The sequence below is a fragment of the Anomaloglossus baeobatrachus genome, chromosome 3, assembly GCF_048569485.1.
Source record: "Anomaloglossus baeobatrachus isolate aAnoBae1 chromosome 3, aAnoBae1.hap1, whole genome shotgun sequence".
Lineage (NCBI taxonomy): Eukaryota > Metazoa > Chordata > Amphibia > Anura > Aromobatidae > Anomaloglossus > Anomaloglossus baeobatrachus.
The window spans coordinates 392,131,563-392,151,005 of record NC_134355.1 but is presented as its reverse complement, the minus strand read 5'-3'; the positions used below and the strand labels follow the sequence as shown (position 1 = coordinate 392,151,005).

Genomic DNA, 19,443 nt, shown 5'->3' with positions numbered 1-19,443 from the left:
TGTTAGCTATGGCAGCTATCACAAGATATCAAATGTGCGACGGGGGCGGGGACTATCGCGCTCGGCATCTCTAGCATCGGCTAGCGATGTCGCAGCGTGCAAAGTACCCCTAAGTCTATGGAAGTGCGAGGGGGATGAAGCTGGAGGGAGAAAGACGCAGAGCACACGGCACATTTAGGTTATACTGACATGAGAGGGGGGTGTTAATAAGACCCTTTCCTTCCTGGCAGATGTGTAACTCCATGAAGGAAAGCTGGTCGGAGCAGGCGTGTGCCAGCTGGTGAGTGATCCGCGTGTTTAGTTTACATAATGGAGAGCAGAGTGTTTACTCTGTGTTTGGGGTTTAGCTTCTGCTTGTACACGTATGTGTTAGACTTGTGTTTGTTAACCAGAGGGGTGCAAATTAGGCTCCTTGATCCTGGGCATGATTCCAGATACACATTTTAATTGCAGTAGTTTATTAAAGTCGACAGTAAAATAATCTTCATGCACAGTTTGTTTCTGCTTGTGGTAGGAGCATAATTAGGATTTTATAGAGACCGGATTTCATTCTTTTAGCTTCTTTGGCACAGCACATGGTTAGAAGTCACATTGCCTTAGGGTAAGGACAAATGTGCAGTAAGTAATTTAGGGGAACGCACATGATGAATTTTCGCAGGTAAAATTACAGTACAGGGCAAATGAATGAAACCTTATAAATGTAATCCACAAGCTGTGGATATTTTCCATGGGAACTAAACAGCTTGTTTGCTGAATCTGCTGCAGAAAGGCTGCAGGTTTCCATCGCTTTCAGTGTAGCAGGGGTGTGCTCCAGAGCAAAGTCTGCATGTGGGCTTTTTGAAGACTAAAGGGTGCTTTACACGCTGCGACATTGCTAACGATATATCGTCGGGGTCACGGTGTTAGTGACGCACATCCGGCGTCGTTAGCGACATCGCAGTGTGTGTCAGCTAGGAGCAACGATCGCAACAACGGCAAAAATCGTTAATCATTGACACGTCGCTCCTTTTCATAATATCATTGGTGGTGCATGCCGCTGGTTGTTCGTCGTTCCTGCGGCACCACACATCGCTATGTGTGACACCGCAGGAACGACGAACATCTCCTTACCTGCGTCCACCGGCAATGAGGAAGGAAGGAGGTGGGTGGCATGTTCCGACCGCTCATCTCCGCCGCTCCTCTGCTACTGGACGGCCGCTTAGTGACGTCACTGTGATGCCGAACGCACCTCCCCCTTGAAGGAGGGATTGTTCGACGGTCACAGCGACGTCGCTGAACAGGTATGTGCGTGTGACGCTGCCGTAGCGATATTGTTCGCTACGGCAGCGATCACCAAATCTCGCACGAACGACAGAGGCGGCTGCTATCACTCGCAACATCGCTAGCTATCGATAGTGATGTTGCAGCGTGTAAAGCATCCTTTACATTCATTCTGCTTTAGATGCCACAAACTACAAAAACTTTATGCAAAAATTTGTATGGGACACTAAGAGAGAAACCAAGGTCAGCTGCCTGTTGGGACAAGGCCTCATGAGCCCGGAGTACAAGTTCAGGTAGAGCAGTGCTGTAGACAGTTGTCTTTGGCCCTGTGCGCACACTGTGTTTTTACCCACGTTTTTTCTGCAGAAATTTCTTGAGAAAATGGTTGTAACCTTTCTGCAGACATTCCCCAGCAAAACCTATGGGGAAAAAAATTAGCTGTGCGCACACTGCGTTTTTTTTCAAGAACATTCTTTCTACAGAATTTCTTACAATAATGCGCATGTCACTTCTTTTCTGCAGGTACCTGCGTTTTTTGCCATAGATAATGGTAAAAAAAATGCAGGGACCAACCCGCGGAAAAAAACGCATCATAACCGCAGTAAAAACGTATGCGTTTTTCGGAGTGTTATTAGTGCGTTTTTTGAATGCAAGTGCACTAATCTTTCAGACTCTCTAGAAATTTCTTGAGAAATCCTTTGTCTAGTGTGCACAGGGACTTACCGCCACAGGCTGGTGTGAGCTAAGGATTCTGAGTGGGAGATCATTCCTAACAGCTTTGATTGATAAAAGAGAGGAGAATACAGTGCTGTATATTTTCACCATTATATCCAGCCTTTTTAATTTGATGGCCTATCCAGCGGGTGTTTGACTTTAGGGATCCAGTAGTTTTAAAGGGAATCTAGCAGCAGGTTTTTGCTACCTCATCTAAGAGCAGCATGATGTAGGCAAAGAGACCCTGAATCCAATGATGTATCACTTAGTTTACTGGGTGCAACGGTTCTGACATAATCAGATTTTTTTCATTTGGAAAGCTGGCCCCGCTCACACCAGGCTCTGTATGTACAATGTCTATAGACAGTGAGCTGTTAATCACAGCAGGTGGAGTGTCAAACTACCAGGTAGGAGGGAATGTAGTCCAAGCAATGATAAGGTCCTGGTGCTAAAACAAATAAATATTGCAAGTATTTCTTCCAAAGAAAATACGAAGGACCAGGGGGCATACACTGCGAGTAGAAGAAAAGCGATTCCGGCAGCTAAATAGGAAAGGGTTCTTTACAGTTAGAGCAGTCAGATTGTGGAATGCCCTACCAGAAGAGGTAGTAATGGCAGACACTATAACCGCTTTTAAAAAAGGGCTGGATGATTTCCTCAGTATACACAACATTGTTGGTTATAAATGACTTAGTGACCAAATGTAGAACTGGTGGAGGAAGGTTAAACGAGATGGGCCTAGGTCTTTTTTCAACCTAAGTAACTATGTAAGTAAACATAGTTTACTTTTTAGAACGCAGCCAAATCGCTGCGTTCTAAAAAGCAACATGTCACTTCTTTCGTGCGCTCTACATGCTGTCTCCATTCTGTCTATAGGGAGAGGCAGCATCCAGAGCGCACAAATTCTGCAGTCACCAAAGTTTCAGAACGGAGCTTTTCAGCTGCGCTCTGAAGCGCACATGCAGTGACTTTACGCTGCACTGCAGAGCGCACACACGTGGGCACATAGCCTTAGAGCTGTCATGGCTGGCGAGCTTTGCAGCCTCTTCAGTGTATACTTTTTCGGGATGGTTTGTATTCACAGACACTATACTTTTCTAGACTTGTTGCAGGGTATTGCATCATTGTCCTATTTAAGTTAATGGTATCTTGCACCAGCACTGTGAAGAGTATGGTGCCTGCAAGTACAGGAAGCATCAGCCTGAAACCTGACATTAACAGCCCTTGCACAACCTTATCAGAATGGTTGGAGACTAGATTCAATTATTGATTCGAATAATGTAGTGCCTTAATATAGTTTAAGGAGTATTATGAAGATATGGTACATTGCTAGGATATTCCATCTCGCTGAAGTATTGGCCAAAAGAACAAAGTAGTGTCTGTTTTGCACTTTGCACAGTGATGTTTTGGAGCTGGAACTGTGCAGGGAACTGCGCACAGCTGACCTCAGTAGTGCTGAGAACAAGTCTGAGTAGTCATTGTGGTCTGATGCATGGTGGAGGTTACAGCCATTGGATCCTTATCGTTAATGGATGTCATAGCATCTCCTAATGGTATGGCTAGTTTCACACTTGCGTTGAACGGTATCCGTTGCATTGTGTTGTGTGACGGATGCAACGGATGTGTTGCATATAGTGGCACAACGGATGCTGCCAAACAACGGAATCTATTTTGATTTTATTTATTTATTTATTTATTTATTTTTTTTACAGTTTACCGGCGGAAGACTATTGTGAACGATCAGCTGATCGCTCACAGCAGCCGGTCGCCGGGTGATCAGCTGATTGCTCACAGCAGCCGGTCGCCGGGTGATCAGCTGATCGCTCCCAGTAGCTGACCGCCGAGTGATCAGCTGATCACTCCCAGTAGCCGGCCGCCGGGTGATCAGCTGATCGCTCCCAGTAGCCGGCTGCCGGGTGATCAGCTGATTGCTCCCCGTAGCCGGCCGCCGGGTGATCAGCTGATCGCTCTGCCGCCGAGAATGTGTGCTGGGGCGGAGTGCGTGGTGGGTGGAGCCGAGCAGGGCCATGGCGCTGAGGACAGGTGAGTGTGTGTGTATACATGCGGAGTGGAGTGCGGGAGGGGGCGGAGCCAAGCGGGGAAGTGTCGGGCTCCCTGCACACGTACCCAGGGTAAATATCGGGTATAACTAAGCAAAGTACTTTGCTTGGTTATCCGATATTTACCTTGGTTACGAGTGCAGGGAGCCAGAGAGAGCATGCGCAGTGAAATCCTGAGGATTCCGCTGCTCAAAAAAACGTTACATGCTGCGTTCCTCCCGCTGGGCGGAAGCAATGCAGCGTCGCCCCCAGCAGAAGCAACGCAGGTCCTTTTGGCACAATCCGTCATCCATACAAGTCTATGGGAAACAGCGGAATCCGTTAACTGATTCCGCTGTTTTCCAAAAGGGCGGATTGTGACGGAAGGAAAAAAACGCAAGTGTGAAAGTACCCTATGCCAAAACTCCCAATATTCTCATAAGAGCAGGGTACATATATTGTGTATGATAGAACAAGCCAGTAAGCTAGTCCGTAGGTCTCAGCCTGAACGAGACCAGTAGAGTGTTAATTTGGTCTCCATTTGACCAGTACACGTTGATATATTGCATATGGAAAGGAGGTATGTGGACCTTATAGATGGCGGGTAACACTGTATGGCATCTTCTGGAGTCGTTTGTGTTTACATCAGGATGTTTTTGCTGCATAAATGTCACATAGACGCCATAAGCCTAACGTGAACATTGGCTCAGATTTTCGTGTACAATGTTATTAATTTTCTCACGTTTCTTCCTGTTTAGTAAATAGTGACTCTTCATCTGGAATCAAAATGAGTGATGTTCAGGCAACTGTGGAGTTCTCAGTGGAGCTGCAGAAGTTTTACAATGTGGATCTGTTCCAGAGAGGGTGAGTGTCACATTCTGGGCTATGGGGTCTCCTTCCGGCCATTCTTTGTGTTGCTTTAGTTGTACTGTTGCCCTAGAGGTAGACTGCCTTCCTCCGGCAGGGAACGGTGCTTAGAATAATGTTATATAGGATTAAGTGCCCACGATGAGTTTCTAGTGAGTTAGTGACACTGCATATATCCTTTAGGCAAAAACCGCAGCATCTTCCAGCAAAGTGGATGAGATTTCCAGAATTCTCCTGCCCACTATGCTTGTTTTTATTATAAGCCATAACCTGATCTACTGTGTGTTTCTGAAACCCACGTGTCCATTTCTCTTGGGGGTACGCTGAGTTTTATGTGCGGATTTTCCTTAAAAATTGCACTGCTGGATCTCTGGGGGAAGAAACAGCGGAGTAGATCTTCTTTTGTACTTTGAGGTGATGTGCCCACGTTGCTTTTTTTAAATAATAAAATAATAAAGCATGTTTTGGCAGAAAAAACACGCTTTCTTTTTTTAATTGTTTTTGCCCGTTTTTTCATATGCATTTTTTCTTGCTTCTTTTTGAGTTTTTTTTTTTTTGTCATGGTGATCGCCGGGGTTTAGGCGCTGTACCCCCGCGATCGCCACCGAGTCTCCGGCTGATGTTACACCTGAGACCCAGCTCTCACTGCCTGGAGCAGTGCCCGCAACGCTTCTGGCAGTTTAACCCCCTAAATGCTGCGATCAGTGCAATCACAGCATTCAGGAGGCAGGGAGAGAAATCGCTTACCTCTCCCTGGCGTTTGGGTCCCTGTCATGTGATCACAGGGATCCGATCGCTGCCATGGTAACCCTGGGTCGTGAGCATGATCACCCCAGGTTACTGAGCTGCGGAGAGCCTCATACACCATGCTGTATGCACAGTGTGTGAGGCAAAGTGCTACGATATAATCCACTGTAGTGATAAAGCATTGCAGTGGATTGTAGAAATGCAGAAAAAAACCCACAAACAATTGACAGGCGGCTTCTTTTTTCAGTAACACAGTCTGCAAGAAACAGGAAGTAGCGTGTGCACAGCAAGTCAGGATTCTCAGAATTTGCTGGGATGCTTTTTCCTTGCCTATATTGATTAAAATAAGCAAGAAAAAAAATGAATGAAGAAACACACACACAAAAAACAACAAAGAAAAACGCCACTTGTGCACATGTGCCTTTTAACATCTGCAACTTAAAACAAGTGTCAGGGATGCACAACCCTTTTATTTGGCTAGTGAGAAAGGATGGGCCAATGCTTGCCATACTGTGATATTCATAGCAAATTCTGAACTTCATATCTGCCATACTATGTATTTACACTGTCAGTCTATGAGTGTAGTACATTTCTTATCCCCCTAACCATATCAGCAGAGATGGCTTTATCTTGTTTGTATTGGACCTGGGGTGCCGTCTCACTAAACGACGTACCAGAGATTCCGACCACGATATGACTTGGTCAGGATCGCTGGTGTGTCGCAACATGGTCGCTGGTGAGCTGTCAAACAGTCAAATCTCACCAGCCACCAGCTTGGTAACCAGGGTAAATATCGGGTAACTAAGCAAAGCGCTTTGCTTGGTTACCCGATATTTACCTTGGTTACCAGCGTACACCGCTTAGCGCTGGCTCCCTGCACACATAGCCAGGGTAAATATCGGGTAACTAAGCAAAGCGCTTTGCTTAGTTACCCGATATTTACCTTGGTTAACAGCGTACACCGCTTGAAGCTGGCTCCCTGCACATGTAGCCATGGTACACATCGGGTCACTAAGCAAAGCGCTTTTCTTAGTTACCCAATATTTACCCTGGTTAACAGCGTACGCTGCTTACACAGAGTCGGTGCTCGTTGGTCTCCTGCCATCAAACATGCCGATGTGTGCTGCACAGTGGGAGACCAACGAGCAAAAAATGAACCAGAACAGTGTGTAGCGATCAGCGATTTCACAGCAGTGGCCAGGTCGCTGCTTAGTGTCACACACCGCAAGATCGCTGATGAGGTCACTGGTACGTCACAAAACTTATGACTCAGCAGCGATCTCGCTATGTGAGAAGTACCCCTTAGTGAGGTGATTGGGCTCACTGCTGGCAGGATCATTAGTATGGGTGATATTGTGATACTGAGATGAAAAATACTACATGGCCTTTAACTCCTTAAAGGGGTTATCCGGCTTATTTTGACTTTTTTTTTATTACCCTATTGGGCTACATTGGGGCAGGTAAGTAGATAGTGACCACTTACCTCCCCTGTTGTCAGCCCCTCTTCCCCGGCTCAGAGTGGTCATGTGATTACGCCGGACCTGATTTTATTGTTCTTTTCAATAAATTGGTGAAAGAGGGAATGTTTTGGGGAGTGTTTTTTTCAAATAAAACTTTTTTTGTCTTTTTTTTTTTAATTCTTGACTGGGTTGGTGATGTCGGATATCTGATAGACGCGTGACATCACCAACTGCTGGGCTTGATGCCAGGTGACATTACACATCTGGCATCAACCCCGTATATTACCCCGTTTGCCACCGCACCAGGGCAATGGGATGAGTTGGGGCGAAGTGCCAGGATTGGCAGATCTAATGGATGCGCCACTTCTGTAGCGCCTGTAGCCTGCTATTTTTAGGCTGGGGAGTGTCCAATAACAGTGGACCTCCCTAGTCTGAGAATACCAGACCACAGCTGTCCGCTTTACCTTTGGCTGGTGATCCAATTTGGATCCCCACGTTTTTTGTTTTAAATTATTTATATAATTTAAAATAACAGCGTGGGGTGCCCTCTGTTTTGGATTACCAGCCAAGGTGAAGCTGCCAGCTGTGGTTTGTAGTCTGCAGCCGTCTGCTTTACCCTAGCTGGCTACAAAAGATGGGGGGGACCCCACATCGTTTTTTTTTAATTATTTTTTGGCTAAATACAAGGCAAAGCACCCTTTAGTGCCACATGAAAGTCACTAAAGGATGCCAGTTTAGAATATGCAGGGGGTTAGGACATTATATAGGTCTTTCTCATCTATTTATCTATCTATCCCATTCATTCATCCGTCTATCTCTCTGTCTCTATATCTATAGATCCCTCTGTTCATTCATTCATCCATTCATTCATCCATCTCTTTATCTCTCTGTCTCTATATCTATCTATTCATCTCTATATCTACTCATCTATTTATCTTTCTTGCTGCAAAAGCAGATCTTGTTTTTGCAAAGAAAGCACACGGATGACACGGATGCATCCGTGAAAAAAACGGACCTTTTTTTGTGGACCGCAAAAACGAAACGGTCATGTGACTGTAGCCCACATGTGTTCCCTATGGGGGTAGGGGCCGGTACAGAACGATGGGGGGGGGTCGGTACAGAGCGCTGTGTGTGTGTGTGTGTGTGTGTGTGTGTGTGTGTGTTGCAGAGCCCGATGTGGGGCTGTTATCTCCATTGCTAGAGTGATAACAGGTCAGGTGCTGAGGCTGAATACTGACAGGTATTGTGTGTGCAGGGGTCGAGGCTGGACACTGAGGTGGGGCTGGACACTGAGGTGAGGCTGGACACTGAGGCCGGGCGGTGCCAGCTGTGACTGGGAGGTTTTGCACAGGAAGTGGTCGGTTTGCTGGAGCTGAATGTAAACAAGGAGCTGCAGAGAATAAAGTCATAATTCAAGAGGAACAAAAGTTAGAAAACAAAAAATAACAATGTAGGGGTGATTTATATGACATTACAGCACAGATCAACTCAAAAATGTTTGGTAAGCTAATGTCGGACAACTCCTTTAATGATTTTAATTTTGATCTTTTTGACCAGTCCAAGTTTTAGAAATTGGACCAGTCTAATAACCAATAATAACTTTGGAAATTTAGCAATTTTAAAATTTTGAATTTTTACACCTTTTTAAACCAGAGTTTTGTCACACAACATAATTAATGAATAACATTACCCTCATGTCTACTTTACATCAGCACACATCAGACATCAGTTCCTGTGCTGAGATTATCATATATATGTGCCCCTGCTATGTTCTGTGTAATGGCTGTGTTTGACCGTACAGGGACATGGTCTTATCATACCAAGCTCCTGGGCCGGGGAGGATGTAAAAAAGTATGCAGACATTAAAGCATGGGATCATAGCTGATTCTTTCTGTGAGGTAAAACATTTCCCTGCCTGTTTTTAAAAAAATGTTTTACCCTCAAAAGAAAGTATTATTTGCGATCCCATTCTTTTTTTTTTTCTTCCTCCCCTGGCCCAGGAGATGTGGTATGATCAGACCATGTCCCTGTATGGTCAGATACAGTCATTACACAGTACATAGCAGGGGCACATATATAAGATTATCTCAGCACAGGGATATTTTTTTAAAACTCATTCAATTGTGAAACTTTATTATTATTATTATTATTATTATTATTATTATTATTATTATAAGATCATTGACTTAAAATGAGCATCGTTCGTGGGAAAACATCCTTATGTGACCAATATCTCTGGCATCTACATGCACAGCATTTGACTGTTGCAACCAGTGACTGACAGCAGTGGTCTTTTAAATGACAGTCAGGATATCATCACTAGCTGGGACCACTGGGAAGGTGGTTCTGGAGCACAAGGCAATTCAATTGGGAAGTCTTGTTTTTTCTTAACCTAAATCTCTATTCTCGGGCACTGTGTGAAAAATCTCATGCATTCATACAAAAAATAGAAACCTCAAATAGACCGGACGTGCGTTGTTCCTTTATTTCCAAATCAGTACAAGTTCCTTATACAAGTAAAAATGAAATCTGCAGTTTTGTAACAAATGCAGTTTCCTATTGACTTCTAATCCTTTGCCGGACTGGTCCTGCAGTCGGCGATGTATACATTTGTTTAATTCTTCCTTTGTAACATATTTAGCTTTATTTAGTAATTGGGAAACATAATGAGCCATATATAGTAAAATCTAAATCGGGAAAACCTCAAGCAGCTCGCTGTACCGCTGGGCTTCTTTCATTGCTCGCTTTTTCGCTTCATGTTCCTACGTACTTTTTATATATAAATATTTGATGTAATTCTCTAAATAATCTTAAATATTACCACCTATTAATGTTAACAATGCTACCCATGATTGTATCTGGATGCACTGTAAGAAGATAATTACTGCAACATGTACGTGTGTGTACAGTATATGTGTGTGTGTGTGTGTGTGTGTGTATATATATATATATATATATATATATATATATATATATATATATATATATATATATATATATATATATATATATATATATATATATATATATATATATATATATATATATATATATATATATGAGAGAGAGATAGATATAGATATACTTATTATATGAGATGCAATTGAAGTGTAGACTTTCAGGTTTAATTAGGGGGATCGAACAAAAATATTTGTGAGAACTGATTAGGAAATACAACCATTCTTCTACAAATCCTCCTCATTTCAAGGGTACAAAAGTAATTGGACAAATTTAACATTACCATAAATAACATTTTCCATTTTCAATACTTTGTTGAGAGAATCCTTTGTAGGCAAAGACTGCCTGAAGTTTGGAAGTCTTTGTGACGCTTTTTTAGGCCTTTACTGCAGTTGACTTGTTGCTTGTTTATGGGTCTTAGGCTTTCTCTTAAGTATATGAAATTCATGCTCAATGGGGCTGAGATCTGGTGATTGACTCTGACACTGCAGAATATTCCACTTCTGTGACTTAAAAATATCTCCTGGATTGCTTTTTCAGTATATTTTAGGTCATTGTCCATCTGTCCTGTGAAGCGTCGTCCAATCAACCTTGCGGCAAATGGTTGAATCTGAGCAGAAAGTAAAGCCCTGTACACTTCAGAATTCATCCAGCTGCTTCTGTTTTCAGTCACATCATCAATAAACACTAGTGACCCAGTGCCATTGAAAGCCATAGATGCCTGGCCTCACTCTTCCTCCACCATGTTTTATAGTGGATGTTTTGTGCTTTGGATCATGAGTCAGTCCAAGCCTTCCATACTTTTTTTCTTCCCACTATTCTGGTACAGGTTGATCTTAGTTTCATCTGTCCATACAATGCTTTTCCAGAACTGGACGGCTTCCTTAGGCTAGGTTCACTTTTCCGTTGTTTATTATCAGTCACAATCCGCCGCTCTGATAAACAACGCAATCCGTTTGGCAGATTCCGTTGTTTCCCATAGACTTGTATGAGCGGCGGATTGTGACGGATGCCCTTGCGTTGCATCCGCTGCCCGACTGATCAGTCATGGAACGACTGACCGTCGGGCAGCAGGAACACAGCTTGTAACGTTTGAGCAGTTGAATCCTTTTGATTTCGCTGCGCATGCTCTCTCGGCGTCCGAACGATCAGCTGATCGCCTGGCAGCCGCCTTCTGTGAGCGATCGGCTGATCTCCCAGCCGCCGCATTTTGAGAGCGATCAGTCGCTCTCAAAAGCTGGCAGCCGGGAGATCAGCTGATCGCTCTCAAAAGCCGTCGGCTGGCTATTGTGAACGATCACTCGTTTTACAACGGAATCCGCTTTCTTGTGACAATGAATTTCAATTCTTGTCACCCGTTGTACAATGCATCAGTCACAAGCGTCAAGCAACGCATTTGACTGATGCAAAACGGAAATGTGAACCTAGCCTTAGATGGTTTTGGTAAAGTCTAATCTTGCTTTTCTATTTTTAAGGCTGATTAACCCCATAGCGACGGCCTAACGTCTCAAGACGTCGGAAAAACAGGGTACTTATTCTGTTCCGACGTCTTGAGACGTCAGGCCGGAAAAAGCTTGTAGCGCCCCCCAGTGACGAAAAATCTCGGGGGTTTCAGCTACCGGAGGTCCCCAGATTATGAATCGGGGTGTTTTTTTTGGACCCCGATAATGTGATCGCCGGTATACACCGTATACCGACGTACACATAAAAAAAAAAAAAAAGGCAAATAATGTTTCTCATCTGACATGATCAAACATGTCAGATGATAAAGAAATATAATCCTCTAGTGCCCCCAAGGTCCCCGGTACCGGAGAGTCCCCCCACCACCCCTACCCCCCTCCGGAGCAGTCAAAATGGCGCTGAAGCGCACAGAAAACTGCCGCCGGCGCCGGCTCTGCATTCATTTCCCTGCGATCTGAAATGATCAAACATTTCAGATCGCAGGGAAATGTCCTCCCCCTGACCCCTTCTCCGGTACACCGGAGCCCTCTGGTCCACCGGAGCCCCCTCCGGTTCTCTGGAGCGCTCCCCCTCCCCCCCCCTCCGGAGCATGCAAGATTGCGGCGCACAGCGCGCGGCCGCATTCATCCTGCTCTTTCTGCCGCATGTGACACGTCACATGCGGCAGAAAAGTCGTCCCCAGGTCCCACGGTCAGCCGCCAGTCAGCCCTCGGTCAGCCCCCGGTCAGCCCCGGTCAGCCCCGTTACCTGGCTGCTGCTCCGTCCCCGCGATCACTCCGCCTACTAGAAAGCTGGCGGCGCATGCGCAGACAGCGGCTGTCAGCTGGATCCTTGTAAGCAGGGACGCTGACCTTGTTGCTGCGCTGTGGACCGGGGGAGAGTGAGTGCAGTAATCTGCAGCCACACTCCTCACATGGAGAGCCTGCTGTTCTAGAATATGGGGGGTACGTTCTGTGAGCGTGCCCCTCATATTCTGGAATGAGGTTACTGCAGGTCACTCTGCCCTAGGTTGGACCGGGGCAGTGTGAGTGCAGTATTCTCAGATTACTGCACCCACACTGCTCATGGAGAGCTTGCTCTTCCAGAAAATGGGGGATACGTTCCCTGAACGTGCCCCCCATATTCTAGAAGGTCCAGAGTCGCCGAGGGACCTCCAAAATGGATTACAGCGACCGAAATTTATTTATTTTCAATAAATTGGTGAAAAAGGAATGTTTCGGGGAGTTTTTTTTTCAAATAATTTTTTTTTTTTTTGTGTTTAATTTTTTTCTATTACTGACTGGGTTAGTGATGTCGGGTATCTGTTTAGATGCCGTGACATCACTAACCCCAGGACTTGATGCCAGGTGACATTACAGCTGGTATCAACCCCGTATATTACCCCGTTTGCCACCGCACCAGGGCGCGGGATGAGCTGGAGCGAAGCGCCAGGATTGGCGCATCTAATGGATGCGCCACTTCTGGGACGGCTGCGGCCTGATATTTTTAGGCTGGGAAGAGTCCAATAACCATGGCTCTTCCCACCCTGAGAATACCAGACCCCAGCTGTCCGCTTCACCTTGGCTGGTGATCTAATTTGGGGGGGGACCCCACGTTTGTTTTTTTTTTTTTTTTTTTTTTAAAAAAATGCCTGGGGAGCCCTCCAAATTGATCACCAGCCAAGGTGAAGCTGTCAGCTGTGGTTTGCAGGCTACAGCTGTCTGCTTTACCCTAGCTGGCTATCAAAAATAGGGGGGACCCCACGTCGTTTATTTTAATTATTAATTTTTTGGGGGGCTAAATACAAGGCTAGGCACCCTTTAGTGCCACATGAAAGGCACTAAAGGGCGCCAGCTTAGAATATGCAGGGGGGTGGGACGTTATATATGTTTGACATCTATCCATTCATCCATTGTAGCATTTTAGGCTGTGTGCCCACGATCAGGGTTTGCAGAGTTTTGGGCGCAGAGTGTTTTCCCTGCGTCCATAACGCTGCGTTGTGCAGTAGAAGCACAGTGGAAGAATTTTTAGAAATCCTATGCCCAATGTGCTTCTTTTCTCCGCAGCATACACTGACCTGTGGTGCAGCTTCCCGAGCCTCAGCATGTCAATTTATGCTGCGGAGACAAGAGTGTTCTCTGCAGGTAGCATAGAGCTCCACAGCAGCCTGAACCCAAATCGTGGGCATGGGCAGCTGCGTTCTCCCGTGGACAACACTCACATCTCTGCAGGAAGGCTGACACTGTGTACTAGACGCCGTGTCGCTGGATCATGGCCACATAGCCTAACAGTGAGAATATTGTTGCTACAGCAACATTTTTGTGAAGTACCTGTGGATTCAAAATGCTTACTATACTCCTGAATAAAATCCAGTTTCCAATATGGGGTCACTTGTGGGGGGTTTCTGCTGTATAGGTACCCAAGGGGCCCTGCTAATGTGACATGGTGCCCGCAATTTATTTCAACTTTTCCAGGATTCAAATGGTGCTCCTTCCATTCCAAGCCCTCCCATTTATCCAAACAGAGGTTTTTGGCCACATGTGGGGTATCCCTGTGCTCTTAAGACATTGGATAACAACCTGTGGGGTCCACGGTTTGTTGTTGCCTCTTGAAAAAGTAAGAAATATGATGCTAAAGCAACATTTCTGTGAAAAAAATGAAAATTTTCAATATGGCAACCTAAGCTTATCAAATTCTGTGAAGTACTCTTGGATTCAAACTGCTCAATATACACCTAGATAAAAGCCTTGAGGTGTCTTGTTTCCAGAATGGGGTCACTTGTGGGGGACCTCCACTGTTTAGGCACCTTAGGGGCTTTCCAAATGCGACATAGCGTCCGCTAATGATTCCAGCCAATTGTGCAGTCAAATGGCGCTCCTTCCCTTCCGAGCCCTGCTGTGCACCCAAACAGTTGATTTCCACCACACATAAGGTATCAGCATACTCAGGAGAAATTGCACAATAAATCTTATGCTGAATTTTTTCCTTTTACACTTGTAAAAAATAGAAGCTACCTGGTTGAAGTAACAATTTTGTGGTAAAAATGTATTTTATTATTTTCACAGCTCAACATTATAAACTTCTGTGAAGCACCTGAGGGTTCAGGGTACTCACCAAACATCTAGATAAATTCCTTCAGGGGTCTATTTTCCAAAATGGGGCCACATGTTAAGGAGCTTCACTGTATAGACACCTCAGGGGCTCTCCTAATGCAACATGGCGTCCGCTATTGATTCCAGCCAATTTTGCAGTCAAATGGCGCTCATTCCCTTCCGAGCCCTGTCATGCGCCCAAGCAGTTGATTTCCACCACATATAAGGTATCGCCAAACTCAGGAGAAATTGCACAATAAATTTCATGGTGATTTTTTTCCTGTTACCCTTGTGAAAAAAAAGCTACCTGGTTGAAATAACAATTTTGTGGTAAAATTTTATTTTTTATTTTCATGGCTCAACGTTATAAAATTCTGTGAAGCACCTGGGGGTTCAGGGTACTCACCAAACATTTAGATAAATTCCTTGAGGGGCCTAGTTTCCAAAATGGGGTCACTTGTGCGGGGTTTCTGCTGTTTAGGTACCTTAGGGGACCTCCAAATGCGATATGGTGCCCGCAATCTTTTTCAGCCAAATTTCCTTTCCAAAATTCAAATATTGTTCCTTCCGTTCCAAGCCCTCCCATTTGTCCAAACAAAGGTTTGCAGACCACATGTGAGATATCATCGCGCTCATAAAAAAGTGGGTAACAAACATTGAGGTCAAATTTTTGGATTTACCTCTTGTAAAAGTGAGAAAATTGATGCTAAAGCAACATTTTTGAGAAAATTATTAAACTTTTCAATATGACAACGTAACGTTAACAAAATCTGTGAAGTACCTGTGGATCCAAAATGCTCACTATACCCCTAGATAGAAGCCTTGAGGGGTCTAGTTTCTTAAATGGCATCACTTGTGAGGGGTTTCTTCTGTTTAGGTACCTTAGCGGACCTGTAAATGCAACATGGTGCCCGCAATCTATTTCAGCCAAATTTGCTTTCCAAAATTCAAATATTGCTCCTTCTGTTCCGAGCCCTCCCATTTGTCCAAACAGAGGTTTCTGACCACATGTGGAGTATCAGTGCGTTCATAACAAAGTGGGGAACAAGTTTTGTGGTCCATTTTGTTGTGTTATTTCTTCTAAAAGTGAATAAATTTGGGTTAGAGCAACATTTTTAGGTAAAATTTAATTTTTGCTTTTTTTCATTCCACATTGCTTTTGTTCATGTGAAGCACCTGAAGGGTTAATAAACTTCTTGAATGTGATTTTGAGTACTTTGGGGGGTGCAGTTTTTAGAATGGTGTCACTTTTGGGTATTTTCTGTCATCTAGGCCTATCGAAGTCACTTCAAATATGATGTGGTCCCTAAAAAAATGGTTTTGTAAATTTTGATGTAAAAATGAGAAATCGCTGATAAACTTTGAACTCTTCTAACTTCCTAACAAAAAAAAATTTTGTTTCCAAAATTGTGCTTATGTAAAGTAGATAAGTGGGAAATGTTATTTATTAACTATTTTGTGTCACAGAAATCTCTGGTTTAACGGTATAAAAATTCAAAAGTTGAAAATTGCTAAATTTTCAAAATTTTTGCCAAAATTCAATTTTTTTCATAAACGCAAAAAATATTGTCCTAAATTTGGTACTAACATGAAGTCCAATATGTGACGAAAAAACAATCTCAAAATCACCAGGATCCGTTGAAGCGTTCCAGAGTTATAACCTCATGAAGGGACACTGGTCAGAATTGCAAAATTTGGTCTGGTCATTAAGGTGAAAATTAGCTCCGTCATTAAGGGGTTAATGGTATGCACCTTGTGGTGATCCCTCTGTTTTGCTCTCATGAAGTCTTCTCTTTATGGTAGACTTAAATACTGAAACACCCACTTCCTGGAGAGTTGTTCCTCACTTGGGTGGATGTTGTGAAGGGATTCTTCTTCACTACAGAAAGGATTCTGCAATCTTCCACCACTGTTGTCTTCTGTGGACGTCTAGGTTTTTTTGAGTTCCCAAACATAACAGTAAACTAAACTCTCTTCATTTTTTTTTATTTTGCATAATGTAGTGCTTTCATTGATCATGGGTCAACAAGGAATAGCCCGTGCAGCCCATTTTGAGATAATTGTCCAATTACTTTTGGTCCTTGAAAAAGAGAGATAAATTAAAGAGCTATAAGTCCTAAACCCTTAAGGTCCAGTCACACTAAACAACTTACCAGCGATCCCAACAACGATAGGGATCGCTGGTAGGTTGCTAGGAGGTTGCTGGTGAGATGTCACACTGCGACGCTCCAGCGATCCCACCAGCAACCTGACCTGGCAGGGATCGCTGGAGCGTCGCTACACGAGTTGCTGGTGAGCTCACCAGCAACCAGTGACCAGCCCCCAGCGCCGCGTGGAAGATGCTGCGCTTGGTAACTAAGGTTAATATCGGGTAACCAACCCGATATTTACCTTGGTTACCAGCGCACGCAGCTACACGTGCAGAGAGCAGGGAGCAGCGCACACTGAGCGCTGGCTCCCTGCTCTCCTAGTTACAGCACACATCGGGTTAATTACCCAATGTGTGCTGCAGCTAAATGTGCACAGAGCAGGGAGCAGCGCACACCGCTTAGCGCTGGCTCCCTGCTCTCCAAATTTGAGATCTTTGAATCCAGCCACCGTGTCTTTGTGCGACGCAGAAAAAGGTGAACGGATGGACTCTACATGGCTAGTTCCCACCGTGAAGCATGGAGGAGGAGGTGTGATGGTGTGGGAGTGCTTTGCTGGTGACACTGTTGGGGATTTATTCAAAATTGAAGGCATACTGAACCAGCATGCCTACCACAGCATCTTGCAGCGGCATGCTATTCCATCTGGTTTTCGTTTAGTTGGACCATCCTTATTTTTCAACAGGACAATGACCCCAAACACACCTCCAGGCTGTGTAAGAGCTATTTGACTAAAGCTGGGTTCACACTAAGCGACAGCGACAACGACGTCGCTGTTACGTCACCATTTTCTGTGACGTAACAGCGACCTTGTAAGTCGCTGTTATGATCGCTGCTTAGCTGTCAAACACAGCGACGCAGCAGCGATCATAACGTCGCTACATGTGCAGAGAGCAGGGAGCCGCGCTTAGCGCTGGCTCCTTGCTCTCCTAGGTACAGTACACATCGGGTTAATTAACCCGATGTGTACTGCAGCTACATGTCATAGTGCAGAGAGCAGGGAGCCGCGCACACTGCATAGCGCTGGCTCCTTGCTCTCCTTGCTACAGTATACATCGGGTTAATTACCCGATGTGTACTGCAGCCACATGTGCACAGAGCAGGAGCCGGCACTGGCAGCAAGAGCGGAGGCTGGTAACGAAGGTAAATATCGGGTAACCAGGGAAAGGTCTTCCCTTGGTTACCCGATGTTTACGCTGGTTACAGCTTACCGCACCTGCCAGACGCCGGCTCCTGCTCCCTGCTCGCTTCATTTCGTCGCTCTCTCGCTGTCACACACAGCGATGTGTGTGTCACAGCGGGAGAGTGACGACCAAAAAATGAAGCTGCACATTCAGCAACGACCGGCGACCTCACAGCAGGGGCCAGGTCGTTGCTGGATGTCACACACAGCGACAGCGACGGGACGTCGCTGCAACATCACAGAAAATGGTGACGTACTAGCAGCGACGTCGTTGTCGCTGTGTGTGACACCAGCTTAAGAAGGAGAGTGATGGGGTGCTACGCCAGATGACCTGGCCTCCACAGTAACCAGACCTGAACCCAATCGAGATGGTTTGGGGTGAGCTGGACCGCAGAGTGAAGGCAAAAGGGCCAACAAGTGCTAAGCATCTCTGAGAACTCCTTCAAGACTGTTGGAAGACAATTTCCGATGACTACCTCTTGAAGACCATCAAGAGAATGCCAAGAGTGTGCAAAGCAGTAATCCAAGCAAAAGGTGGCTACTTTGAAGAACCTAGAATATAAGACATATTTTCAGTTGTTTCACACTTTTTTGTTAAGTATTTTATTCCACATGTGTCAATTCATAGTCGTGATGCCTTCAATGTGAATCTACAGTTTTCAGCGTCCTGAAAATAAAGAAAACTCTTTGAATGAGAAGGTGTGTCCAAACGTTTGGTCTGTACTGTTTTTTTATTTTAGTTTTTCCTCATATTTAGTTTTTTTTTCTGGATGTAATGGAAAAAGTTAGCAGTGTATGGATAGGTCCATTAAAATTTGCTGTTGATACTTTCCGCCGCAATTCTGCCAAAATCGCAGTAGCAATTTGTCTAAAAGTGTACTCAACTTACCAATATTTCACTAGAGCTTTTCCCTGAGCAAACTGGCACAGAAAAGCGGCATCATTTCCATCCTTTACGCCCTGTGCGCACACTGCGTTTTTAGCCACGTTTTTTTGCGTTTTTGCTGCAGAAATTTCTTGAGAAAATGGTTGTAACCTTTCTGCAGAAATTCCCCAGCAACACCTATGGAAATAAAAATAGCTGTGCGCACACTGCGTTTTTTTTCTCAAGAACATTTTCTGCAGAATTTCTTGACAAAAAGAATGTGCATGTCACTTCTTTTCTGCAGGTACCTGCATTTTTTGCCATAGATAATGGTAAAAAACCGCAGGGACCAACCCGCGGTAAAAACGCATGCGTTTTTCAGTGCGTTATTGGTGTGTTTTTTGAACCCAAGTGTGGTAATCTTTCAGACTCAAAAAAAATTCTTGAGAAAAATCCTTTTTCTAGTGTGCACAGGGCCTTATCGTGCTGTTAGGGCTTAGACCATTCTCCCATGTGCAAAGACATTTTACACTGCATTTTTCAGTGGGTGTTTGCACAAAACAATGAAAAGATTGAAATGATTGTTTTTTGGGTTTTTTTTTCAGTTTTTCCTGATACTTTTTTTTTTTTTTTTAAGGCTTTCATGGTGCAGATGTCACACAGTGTATGCT

At 44.6% G+C, this 19,443-nt stretch overlaps 1 protein-coding gene across 5 annotated transcripts in view; it reads left to right on the top strand.

Annotated features, from left to right (window-relative positions):
- Nucleotides 1-19,443, top strand: part of FAM135A (family with sequence similarity 135 member A) — a 189,833-nt gene that overhangs the window by 60,157 nt on the left and 110,233 nt on the right. For all 5 annotated transcript variants that reach the window (XM_075340243.1, XM_075340242.1, XM_075340241.1 and 2 more), the window contains exon 3: nt 4,772-4,877. In XM_075340243.1, the coding sequence (XP_075196358.1) occupies nt 4,772-4,877 (106 nt within the window). The remainder of the gene's footprint in view (nt 1-4,771; nt 4,878-19,443) is intronic.